The sequence below is a fragment of the Amphibalanus amphitrite genome, unplaced genomic scaffold, assembly GCF_019059575.1.
Source record: "Amphibalanus amphitrite isolate SeventyFive unplaced genomic scaffold, NRLGWU_Aamphi_draft 000126F_arrow, whole genome shotgun sequence".
Lineage (NCBI taxonomy): Eukaryota > Metazoa > Arthropoda > Thecostraca > Balanomorpha > Balanidae > Amphibalanus > Amphibalanus amphitrite.
This window is the reverse complement of record NW_024881621.1, coordinates 795,329-808,823: the sequence shown is the minus strand read 5'-3', so window position 1 is coordinate 808,823 and position 13,495 is coordinate 795,329. Positions and strand designations below refer to the sequence as shown.

Here is a 13,495-nt window from a genome sequence, read left to right as displayed (position 1 = left end):
CCTACCCCTACCCTACCCTACCCTACCCTACCCTATCCTACCCTACCCTATCCTACCCTAACCTACCCTACCCTACCCTACCATACCCTATCCTACCCTACCCTACCCCTACACTACCCTACCCTACCCTATCCTACCCTACCCTACCCTACCCTACACTACCACCGACAGTCCAAGTTTCAGCTAAATCGGCCCAGAAACGGCTGAGATATTGCAAAAACAAATTAATTGTATTTACTGGCGAATCCCCTTGGCGAGCGGTGCCCTGTGTCGGTCTTTGTTGTCAAAGGTCAATGACCTGCCGGCTGTGATTGTTTCCACTCAGTTTTTTAAGCGAACAACTGAGCCTAAAGCACGTGCCCTCTGCTCGGCGCCGGTCGCGATTCTAATGCTAACCTCATGGCGCACATGAGCACGCGCCACGGGCGCACCCCCGGCCACATCGTGCCCAAAATTTAATACGACCTGTTGAATTACGTGACCCACGAGTCGTGAAAATTTCACCCTCGTGCGTCAATCGACGGCGCCGCAATAGGCGTTTTTGGGAGTAACACCGACTGCGTAACCCCGACGGCGGCGGCGGCGGACTTTTTAAGATTTATAATAGTAGACTAGAGGTACAGGTTTACGCGATAACTGTATGTTTTGATTTATATTATGTTACGGGTGCATTTGTTTGGGTGATTGACTTGTATTTTAAGATGTATTATTTGGATAGATTTGGATAGCTGTTTTTAATTAAACTGTAGGGTTTGGTGATAGTTGCGGGGTGTTCAAGTGTTTTGTATGGTAGTACCCTACCCTACCCTACCCTACCCTACCCTACCTTACCCTACCCCTACCCTACCCTACCCTACCCTACCCCTACACTACCCTACCCTACCCTACCCTACCCTACTCCTACACTACCCTACCCTACCCTTCCCTACCCTACCCTACCTTTACACTACCCTACCCTACCCTACCCTACCCTACCCTACCCTTACACTACCCTACCCTACCCTACCCTACCCTTACACTACCCTACCCTACCCTACCCTACCCTACCCCTACCCTACAATCCCCTACCCTACCCTACCCTACCCTACCCTACCCTACAATCCCCTACCCTACCCTACCCTACCCTACCCTACCCTACCCCTACACTACCCTACCCTACCCCTACACTACACTACCCTACCCTACCCTACCCCTACCCTACCCTACCCTACCCTACCCTACGCTAGCCTATAATCCCCTACCCTACCCTATCTTACCCTACCCTACCCTACAATCCCCTACCCTACCCTACCCTACCCTACCCTACACTTACCCTACCCTACCCTACCCTACCCTACTCCTACACTACCCTACCCTACCCTACCCTACCTTTACACTACCCTACCTTTACACTACCCTACCCTACCCTACCCTACCCTACCCTACTTTACCTTACCCTACCCTACCCTACACTGCCACCGACAATCCAAGTTTCAGCTAAATCGGCCCAGAAACGGCTGAGATATTGCAAAAACAAATTAATTGTATTTACTGGCGAATCGCCTTGGCGAGGGGTGCCCGGCGCCGGTATTCGTTGTCAAAGGTCAATGACCTTCCGGCTCTGATTATTTCCAGTCAGTTTTCTAAGCGAAGAACTGAGCTTAAAGCACGTGCCCTCTGCTCGGCGCCGGTCGCGGCCCCATCACGTGCACACCGCTGAACCCACCCCCTCAAGAATTTAATACGACAAATGAGTGCACGCGATCGACTTACAGCGAAAATTTCACCTCCGTAGCCCTTACCGTTCCCGAGCAATAGCCTGTTTTTGCCGATTCTAATGCTAACCCTATGGCGCACATGAGCACGCGCCACGGGCGCACCCCCGGCCGCATCGTGCCCAAAATTTAATACGACCTGTTCATTTACGTGACCCACGAGTGGTAAAAATTTCACCATCCTGCGTCAATCGACGGCGCCGCAATAAGCCTTTTTGGGAGTAACCCCGACGGCGGCGTGGGCGTGGGCGGCGGCGGACTTTTTAAGATTTATAATAGTAGACTAGAGGTACAGGTTTACGCGATAACTGTATGTTTTGATATGTATGATTAACGGGTGCATTAGTTTGGGTGTAGAAGCTTGCATTTTTATTGGTATTATTTGTGAAGAACTGGGTAACTGCTTTTAATTGAACTGTAAAGTATGATGGTGATGCATGCGAGTTGTTCGAGCCCTTAAGTTAGGATGTTACTCAATTCAACCCTACCCCACCCTACCCTACCCTACCCCACCCTACCCTACCCTACCCTACCCTACCCTACCCTACCCTACCCTACCCTACCCTACCCCTACCTCTACCTCTACACTACCCTACCCTACCCTACCCTACCATACCATACCCTACCCTACCCTAACATACCATATACCCTACCCTACCCTTACACTACCCTACCCTACCCTACCCTACCCCTACCCCTACCCCTACCCTACCGTACAATACCCTACCCTACCCTACCCTACCCTACCCTACCCTACCCTACCCTTACACTACCCTACCCTACCCTACCCTTACCCTACCCTACCCTACCCTACCCCTACCCCTACACTACCCTACACTACCCTACCCTACCCTACCCTACCCTACCCTACCCTACCCTACCCTTACACTACCCTACCCTACCCTACCCCTACCCTACCCTACCCTACCCCACCCTACCCATACCCGTACCCCTACCCTACCCTACCCTACCCTACCCTACCCTACCCTACACTACACTACACTACCCTACCCTACCCCTACCCCTACACTACCCTACCCTACCCTACCCTACCCTACTCCTACACAAACCTACCCTACCCTACACAAACCTACCCTACCCTACCCTAACCCTATCCTACCCTACCCTACCCTACCCTACCCCTACCCCTACCCCTAACCTACCGTACCCTACCCTGCCCTACCCTACCCTACCCTACCTTACACCTACCACCGACAGTCCAAGTTTCAGCTAAATCGGCCCAGAAACGGCTGAGATTTTGCAAAAATAAACTAATTGTATTTACTGGCGAATCCTCTTGGCGAGCGGTGCCCAGCGTCGGTATTCATTGTCAAAGGTCAACGACCTGCCGGCTCTGATGCTTTTCACTCAGGTTTTTAAGCGAACAACTGAGCCTAAAGCACGTGCCCTCTGCTCGGCGCCGGTCGCGGCCCCACCACGTGCACACCGCTGAACCCACACCGTCGAAAATTTAATACGACAAATGAGTGCACGCGATCGACTTACAGCGAAAATTTCACCCCCGTAGCCCTTACCGTTCCCGAGCAATAGCCTGTTTTTGCCGATTCTAATGCTAACCCTATGGCGCACATGAGCACGCGCCACGGGCGCACCCCCGGCCGCATCGTGCCCAAAATTTAATACGACCTGTTCATTTACGTGAGCCACGAGTCGTGAAAATTTCACCATCCTGCGTCAATCGACGGCGCCGTAATAAGCCTTTTTGGGAGTAACCCCGACGGCGGCGTGGGCGTGGGCGGCGGCGGACTTTTTAAGATTTATAATAGTAGACTAGAGGTACAGGTTTACGCGATAACTGTATGTTTTGATATGTATGATTAACGGATGCATTAGTTTGGGTGTAGAAACTTGCATTTTTATTGGTATGATTTTTGTAGAAGTGGGTAACTGCTTTTAATTGAAATGTAAAGTATGATGGTGATGCATGCGAGTTCTTCGAGCCCTTTGTAAGTTAAGATGTTACTGAACGCAACCCTACCCTACCCTACCCTACCCTACCCTACCCTACCCTACCCTACCCTACCCTACCCTACCCCTACACTACCCTACCCTACCCTACCCTACCCTACCCTACCCTACCATACCCTACCCTACCCTACCCTACCATACCCTACCCTACCCCTACACTACACTACCCTACCCTACCTTACCACTAACCTACCCTACCCTACCTACCCTACCCTACCCTACCTTACCCTACCCTACCTACCCTACCCTACCCTACCCTACCCTACCCTACCCTACCCTACCCTACCCTACCCTACCCTACCCTACCCTACTCCTACCCTACCCTACCCTACCCCACCCTACCTTACCCTACCCTTACCCTACCCTACCCTACTCCTACCCTACCCTACCCTACCCTACGCTACCCTACCCTACCCTACCCTACCCTACCCTACACTACCCTACCCTTACACTACCCTACCCTACCCTACCCTACCATACCCTACCCTTACACTACCCTACCCTACCCTACCCTACCCTACCCTACTCCTACCCTACCCTACCCTACTCCTACACTAACCTACCCTACCCTACCCTACCCTACCATACCCTACCCTACCCTTACACTACCCTACCCTACCCTACCATACCCTACCCTTACACTACCCTACCCTACCCTACCTTACCCTACCCTACCATACCCTACCCTACCCTACCTAACTCTACCCTACCCTACCCTACCCTACCCTACCCTACCCTACCCTACCCTACAATCCCCTACAATCCCCTACCCTACCCTACCCTACCCTACAATCCCCTACCCAACCCTACCCTACAATCCCCTACCCTACCCTACCCTACCCTACCCTACACTACACTACCACCGACAGTCCAAGTTTCAGCTAAATCGGCCCAGAAACGGCTGAGATATTGCAAAAACAAATTAATTGTATTTACTGGCGAATCCCCTTGGCGAGCGGTGCCTTGTGTCGGCCTTCGTTGGCTCTGATGCTTTTCACTCAGTTTTCTAAGCGAACAACTGAGCCTAAAGCACGTGCCCTCTGCTCGGCGCCGGTCGCGGCCCCACCACGTGCACACCGCTGAGCCCACACCGTCGAAAATTTAATACGACAAATGAGTGCACGCGCTCGACTTGGCGTGAAAATTTCACCCCCGTAGCCCTTACCGTTCCCGAGCAATAGGCTGTTTTTGCCGATTCTAATGCTAACCCTATGGCGCACATGAGCACGCGCCACGGGCACACCCCCGGCCGATTCGTGCCCAAAATCTAATACGACCTGTTGAATGACGTGACCCACGAGTCGTGAAAATTTCACCCTCCTGCGTCAATCGACAGCGCCGCAATAAGCCTTTTAGGGAGTAACCCCGACGGCGGCGTGGGCGTGGGCGGCGGCGGACTTTTTAAGATTTATAATAGTAGACTAGAGGTACAGGTTTACGCGATAACTGTATGTTTTGATTTATGTTATGTTACGGGTGCATTAGTTTTGGGTGCTTGACTTGTATTTTTAGCTGTATTATTTGGGTAGATTTGGGTAGCTGTTTTTAATTTAACTGTAAGGGTTGGTGATAGGTGCGGGGTGTTCAAGTGTTTTGTATGTTAGGCCCTTTTTGAACTTAACCCTACCCCTACCCTACCCTACCCTACCCTACCCTACCCCTACCCTACCCCTACCCTACCCTACCCTACCCCTACACTATCCTACCCTACCCTAACCTACCCTACACTACCCTACCCTACCCTACCCCTACACTACCCTACCATACCATACCCTACCCCTACACCACCCTACCCTACCCTAACCTACCCTACACTACCCTACCCTACCCTACCCTACCCCTACACTTCCCTACCCTACCCTACCCTAACTTACCCTACACTACCCTACCCTACCCTAACCTACAATCCCCTACCCTATCCTACCCTACAATCCCCTACCCTACCCTACCCTACCCTACCCCTACCCTACCCCTACTCTACCCTACCTTACCCATACCCTACTCTACCCTACCCTAAGCTACCCTACAATCCCCTACCCTACCTTATCCTGCCCTACCCTACCCTACAATCCCCTGCCCTACCCTACCCTACACTGCCCTAACCTACCCTACCCTAACCTTACAATCTCCTACCCTACCCTACCCTACCCTACCCTACCCTACCCTATCCTACCCTACACTACCCTAACCTACCATACCCTACCCTACCCCTACCCTACCCTACCCTAACCTACCATACCCTACCCTACCCCTACCCTACCCTACCCTACCCTACCCTACCCTACCCCTACCCCTACACTACCCTACACTACACTACCCTACACTACCACCGACAGTCCAAGTTTCAGCTAAATCGGCCCAGAAACGGCTGAGATATTGCAAAACAAATTTATTGTATTTACTGGCGAATCCCCTTGGCGAGCGGTGCCTTGTGTCGGCCTTCGTTGGCTCTGATGCTTTTCACTCAGTTTTCTAAGCGAACAACTGAGCCTAAAGCACGTGCCCTCTGCTCGGCGCCGGTCGCGGCCCCATCACGTGCACACCGCTGAACCCACACCCTCGAAAATTTAATACGACAAATGAGTGCACGCGCTCGACTTGGTGTGAAAATTTCACCCCTATAGCCCTTACCGTTCCCGAGCAATAGCCTGTTTTTGCCGATACTAATGCTAACCCTATGGCGCACATGAGCACGCGCCACGGGCGCACCCCCGGCCGCATCGTGCCCAAAATTTAATACGACCTGTTGAATGACGTGACCCACGAGTCGTCAAAATTTCACCGTCCTGCGTCAATCGACGGCGCCGCAATAAGCCTTTTTGGGAGTAACCCCGACGGCGGCGTGGGCGTGGGCGGCGGCGGACTTTTTAAGATTTATAATAGTAGACTAGAGGTACAGGTTCACGCGATAACTGTATGTTTTGATATGTATGATTAACGGATGCATTAGTTTGGGTGAAGAAAGTTGCATTTTTATTGGTATTATTTGTGTAGAACTTGGTGACTGCTTTTAATTGAACTGTAAAGTATGATGGTGATGCATGCGAGTTGTTCGAGCCCTTTGTAAGTTAGGATGTTACTCAATGCAACCCTACCCTACCCTACCCTACCCCTACACTACCCTACCCTACTCTACTCTACCCTACCCTACCCTACCCTACCCTACTCCTACACTACCCTACCCTACCCTACCCCTACCCTACCCTACCCTACCCTACTCCTACACTACCCTACCCTACCCTACCCTACCCTACCTACTCCTACACTAACCTACCCTACCCCTACCCCTACCCTACCCTACCCTTACACTACCCAACCCTACCCTACCCTACCCTACCCTACTCTACCCTACCCTACCCTACCCCTACACTACCCTACCCTACCCTACCCCTATCCTACCCTACCCTACCCCTACCATACCCTACCCCACCCTACCTTACCCCTACACTACCCTACCCTACCCTACCACACTACCCTACCCTACCCTACCCCTACCCTACCCTACCCTACCCTACCCTACACTACCATACCCTACCCTACACTACCATACCCTACCCTACCTTACCCTACCCTAACCCTACCCCTACACTGCCCTACCCTACCCTACCCCTACCCTACCCTACCCCATCCTACCCTACCCTACCCCACCCTACCCCTACACTACCCTACCCTACCCTTCCCCTACCCTACCCCTACACTACCCTACCCTATCCTACCCCTACCCCTACCCTACCCTACCCTACCCTACCCCACCCTACCTTACCCTACCCCACCCTACCCTACCCTACCCTACCCTACCCTACCCTACCCTACCCTACACTACCACCGACAGTCCAAGTTTCAGCTAAATCGGCCCAGAAACGGCTGAGATATTGCAAAAACAAATTAATTGTATTTACTGGCGAATCTCCTTGGCAAGCGGTGCCCTGTGTCGGCCTTCGTTGTCAAAGGTCAATGACCTGCCGGCTCTGATGCTTTTCACTCACCTACCCTACCCTACCCTACCCCACCCTACCTTACCCTACCCCACCCTACCCTACCCTACCCTACCCTACCCTACCCTACCCTACCCTACCCTACCCTACCCTACCCTACCCTACCCTACCCTACCCTACCCTACACTACCACCGACAGTCCAAGTTTCAGCTAAATCGGCCCAGAAACGGCCGAGATATTGCAAAAACAAATTAATTGTATTTACTGGCGAATCCCCTTGGCGAGCGGTGCCCTGTGTCGGCCTTCGTTGTCAAAGGTCAATGACCTGCCGGCTCTGATGCTTTTCACTCAGTTTTTTAAGCGAACAACTGAGCCTAAAGCACGTGCCCTCTGCTCGGCGCCGGTCGCGATTCTAATGCTAACCCTATGGCGCAGATGAGCACGCGCCACGGGCGCACCCCCGGCCGAATCGAGCCCAAAATTTAATACGACCTGTTGAATTACGTGACTCACGAGTCGTGAAAATTTCACCCCCCTGCGTCAATCGACGGCTTTGCAATAGCCGTTTTTGGGAGTAACGCCGACTGCGTAACCCCGACGGCGGCGGACTTTTTAAGATTTATAATAGTAGATAGTTGCAGCTCCAACTCTCCAATTGTTTCTGCATGTTCTCACGCGAGGGAGACCGTTTCATCGTGTTATTTATTACGCTTATCCTCTCAGCGGCGACAACGGAGCATGTGATGCTTCCATTCATACGAAGACAAAATACAAGCGTGTGCCAAAAAACAGAAGCAGCTAAGACGCATCAATGACATTAAACACTAAACAGACATTCACAGGTATATCAATCAACCTAAACGGCGTAGGTATACCTATATCCCATAAAGCTAACATTTATTTTCAAAAACATATGCTGTGATGACGAAAAGTTGTTCAAGTACACGCATTGCATCACAAGGAATGATAGCACACTACAAAGGAAAAGAAAAATAGGCTTTTTACGACTAACCAATCATCCAAATCATTGGTGTACCTATCGAGAAACCTCGAAGAGAAACATAATCAAATGACAAAATCAACGTGTCGTTAAAGCGATTTTGTCAAGCTCTTTAGAATACCTACCCACGCCGGACCTATGTTTTCTACATACGTCCCGGCCGGGGGATAAGCTTGAACAAAGGGGATACGCTCTGAGATAAGCCTGAATGTGTTTACGTCGTTCGACATGTAGAGAGCAGCGAACACAGGCCACTTTTCATAGGGCGGTAGGTATGAAGTGCCAAAGAACACACATGACTATCCATCCATATTTGTCACGAGCCTACCGTCTGTTGTCATGTTAGAGTTTTGGACAGTGTGCACTCTTGTTGCTACTTCTGAGTCGCATTGGCAGATACAGCTTGGCATTCTGAACTTTGCCTGAACTTGGCTAAATTCAAACTTTCAGTTCGTTTTCCCACAAAGAACAAATATTTCTACGATGTTTGCCGACTTGAAAAAATCATGCGTGTTTTGTGGCTAATGTTATTTCAATTAACATAATAATTTATCACGATTAACCATTCAGTGCAAAGTAAGAGAGAAGACGAGTTTATTTACATGGAAGAGAGCTTGTTGAGTCGTTTGTACTACTAGGAGCCGTTCTGCAAAGCTCGGTGCTGCTTACTTCATCCCGATACGGAAGTCGGGCGGTGCCAGAATGTGAGCGTTCGTGTCGTTGCGCAGCATCGGGTGTTTCTTCATGATGAGTTTCCTCTCCAGCGCGGTCATCTGCGGTGGCTCGTCGACCACGTCCAGTACGGCCGAGTGTGAGAGCGACGACAGGGACGCGTTCGAGGTGTGGCTGTGCTGCCGCGACGACGGCCACAGGTCGGTGTCAGAACTGGCACGGCTGCCGCTGCTGACCGTCTCTGTCGGAGGAGGTCGGCGCGGACTGCGACCCGCCGCCGGCTCCGCGGCCCGGCCGGCGCCCCGACCGGCCGCCGACGCCTCCGCCCGCCGCTGCTCAGAGGCGGAGGCGCGCGACCGACGCCGGCTGGAGTTCTGGGAGTCCGCCTCCTGTCCGTCCGTCTCCGCCTTCTGGGAGTCCCTCTCCGTCTTCTGTTTGTCTCTGTCTCCTTCTTGCACGCCCTCCTCTGCCTTTGGCGGGTCACCGGACTCTCGTTTCGGTCCTGCGCCGTTACCGTTGGTCCTCTCTGGCGGAGGGACGAGGTCGGGCAGCAGCAGCCCGCGTGCCGAGTGGGCGGTGGACAGGTGCTGGCGCCCCGACCGCGCGCCACCCGGCAGGCCGGCCAGCAGCAGAGCGTGCGTCAGACACGGCTGAGGGCGCAGGCAGCGCTCCTGGACGGCGGCACCGCACTGCACCGGCCTCTCCGAGTCAGTCACTACCGGCGGCAGAGCGTCTGCAACGAACACAGGACCGGGGTCGTCACGGTGCGCACATTGGACCGTAATGAACCAGTCCAGAAAAACACAAACCAGCTGACACACGAATAATCTGCGCTGCGGTGTCGGAGTCGGAGTCGGAGTCGGAGTCGGAGTGACCCGAAATTCCATCGACTCCGCAGCCCTATGAATAATAAATCACTATTGCAGGTTGTGACTAGTAAAAACAAGGCTTCATCTCGCTCATTCCCCTACCATATTTCGATTTATAATTGTTCGTGTCTCATTACCTCCCTCCTTTCTTTGTTTCTTATTGCGTTTATCACTACTACGAGTGACTATCGCACTTACTGGACTGGTGCTGGGCGGCTCTGCCCAGCGTCTGGCTGTCCAGGCTGCTGCCGCTGCCGCAGTCCTCTCCGATCTCCAGTTCAACCGACTCGTTCGGCAGCACAATATCTGCGGAAGGGGGAACAACGGTCAGCAGTCAGGTGTTGATAAAATGAATACCGGTACATTGAGGACTGTAGGAAACACTGAAACATTCAGTCTCAGAATACCTATATAGGGATTGATTATGCAGCATCATTAGCATCCCTGTGGCACACAAGCCCTGGATAGTGAGTCCCATCTATCTGTGTCATTTACATATCGTGTATCAGCCTGTGACCCTGTGCTCCGTGTCCCACCTGTGTCGCTGCTCCCTGCGTCCCACCTGTTCCCTGTGTTCCTGCGTCCCCTGTGACCCTGTACCCCGTGTCCCACTTGTGTCGCTGCTCCCTGCGTCCCACCTGTGTCGCTGTTCCAGCACACGGTGCCGGCCACCAGCCGTGTGCGCGGCGTGGCCATGGCCGATCGTGAGCAGAGCAGGTTATCAGACGCTCGCCGGCGCAGCGGACGGCCGCCGCGACGGCCGCGCCGCACCTCGTGCGACGAGTTACTCTTCTTGTAGCTGGCGTGACGGAGTCGGTTTCGGAGCAGCGCTGCCGGACACTCCACCAGGCGCTTCTCCCAGACCACCTGAAAACGACGGGGAGCGGAGGGTAGCGACGAGGAGTGGCGGGGAGCGATGGGGAGCGACGGAGAGCGACAAGGGCGGTGGGGAACGACGGGTAGAGAGTAGTTAGAGACGGGTAGCGACGAGTAGCGACGGGGAGCGACGGGTAGCGACAGGTAGCGACGAGTAGCGACGGGTAGCGGCGGGCAGCGACGGGTAGCGGCGGGCAGCGGCGGGTAGAGAGTAGCGACGGGGAGCGACGGGGAGCGACGGGTAGCGACGGGTAGAGAGTAGCGACGGGGAGCGACGGGGAGCGACGGGGAGCGACAGGTAGTGACAGGTAGCGACGGGGAGTGGAGGGGAGGGGCTGGTCATTAGTGTGAGGGTCGGTCTCGGGAAGGGGCTGGACTGCGTGGGACGAGAGAGGGTTTTCGAACAATGGAAAAATGACATGCTAACAAGGAACACAAAGGCCTTTTGATGATAGACACAAGAAGACTTTTGTGAATGTTATTAAGAACTTTCCTTTTTGCTGTCACAGCTTAAGTGCATGTTGCAGTAGTTACAGTCGGTATACTGATAATATTCCCTTTGAAGAATATTCTAGCTACTAAGACTGAACACTACAGGGATGAGAAAACAAGGTTGAACGAGAGCAGATACAAGCAAGCTTTGATGTGTCAAAAGGATGCTCTCCAATCCAGCGAGATTATTACATCGTCAACATGAAGGTAAGGATTAAAAAAATGCATGGTCGCTTGGTACTAAGTACGGAGGAAACAATCTGACGGTCCTGAGCTCTCTCAGATTCAGAGGAGCCTCTGACCTGCTCGGCCGATAGGTCCACGCTGCCAGTGGAGACCTCCGAATCGCTGAGGTAGTCGCACGGGTCAATTGCCAGCCCCTGGTTGTAGTCGCCACCGCTCGACGATTCGTCCGTGTCCTCATCCTGCGCGGTGAACGGGAGGTAGCGAGTTGAATTGGGACGGGATTTACATAGGTGTGAGCGAGGGAGGTAGACAAAACGCTGAATGTCTCACCGCAAAGAGTATTAGTGAATAGTGATTGCTTATCATATTTTTCATATACCGTCTCAATAAGTTTTTTTCTTACATTATACAGCAGTTAGCACATAAATCTGGCACATATTTTGTGTACTTGGTATTTAGATAAGTTATACCAGCATAATGTTTTAAATTGATCAGATGAATGCATGTAGGTAGATGCATGCAAATTGTACACCCACTTTGGAGAGCAGGGATTCATTTTCCATTATGCTCATTTTCATGCTGGGATATTCCCCGATGCTAATCGCATGTATGCAAAGTTTGCCGGTCCGGATAATTCGCCGAATCGTATTGACGTTATGATGGCGGTGATGGCTGTGCGACTGGGTCGTCATGACAACCATGCCTGGCTGCCCGGGAACGCTGGTGACCAGTTCGGGATCATACCGCCGGTCGATCACGTATATTAATGCGTGAGCCGAGACGGCTTTGGAGCTGTGTATACCTGCCCGCTGCCGATGTAGACGGGCGGAAACGGACTCTGCTATGTATAGGATGAGTGACATACGCTAAGCCAAGTATTCATATACGAGGGGATTTTGATGGGAGACCGCAATACATCTAAAGCGTAATTCAAAAAGGGAAGAAAATCTGGGTAGGTTATTTGTAACTACACGGCACTCGAATAGAAGCCAACAGCTAGAAAATGGCCGAACAGTGATCTCAGACCAAAGCGTAATAGATAGCTCAAAAATGTTGTAGGTAAACGGTTGTTTGAAAGCGTGCCAGCCAATCGTGTTATGAACCAGCGTACACTCAGCGTGCAGGTTTTTATAGCTTTAGCCTTAAGTAGCTAGGCAATTTGCACTGGCGTATTCAAGGGGGGAGGCAACCGGGCCAAAGCAGGACATAGGGGCATCCAAAACATGATTTGCTCCCCCCCCCCCCTCCAAATCGAATTTCCCTTTAAAATCTCCTCTGGGCCGCAATTTACAAAACTGACGACAGAAGATAAGTTAAACCGCGTCCCTTTGGGCTATTGGCGGGCCCTACCACCCGTTAGGGGGCGGGGGGGGGGGGGCGTTTCGGCCCCCTCACATTTTTAAATTTAACGACCGGTTTTGACAATTCAAACGGCATTCGATAGCGCCACCAGGGAACTACGTTGTGACCAAGTTTCACCCAGGTGCTCAACATGTTTCACCTGACAAAGTTTCACCTTGACCTAGGTACAACCGATCACGTCACAGGTCAGGTCGCATTTTTCGTATTTGGTCGCCTAATACATATGCTGCTTAGGAGGTCACTGATGCCAGGTCAGGTCACAGAGGTCAGGTCACAAAGGGCCGTAATATAGACCCAACTCCTAGGCTCGTGTGACATATATAATGGTCACTTTTACATTTCAGATTCAATTATGTTGG

General features: G+C 52.4%; 1 protein-coding gene across 1 annotated transcript in view; it reads right to left on the bottom strand.

The window, feature by feature from the left end:
- Window positions 1-8,363: 8,363 nt before the first annotated feature.
- The window catches only part of LOC122381737, a 46,513-nt gene continuing 41,381 nt past the window's right edge, over window positions 8,364-13,495 (bottom strand). Inside the window, exons 4-7 of the mRNA XM_043366287.1 lie at window positions 11,891-12,013; window positions 10,859-11,087; window positions 10,419-10,526; window positions 8,364-10,084 (exon numbers count right to left, since the gene is read on the bottom strand). Coding sequence (XP_043222222.1) covers window positions 9,345-10,084; window positions 10,419-10,526; window positions 10,859-11,087; window positions 11,891-12,013 — 1,200 coding nt within the window. The 3' untranslated portion in view covers window positions 8,364-9,344. The remainder of the gene's footprint in view (window positions 10,085-10,418; window positions 10,527-10,858; window positions 11,088-11,890; window positions 12,014-13,495) is intronic.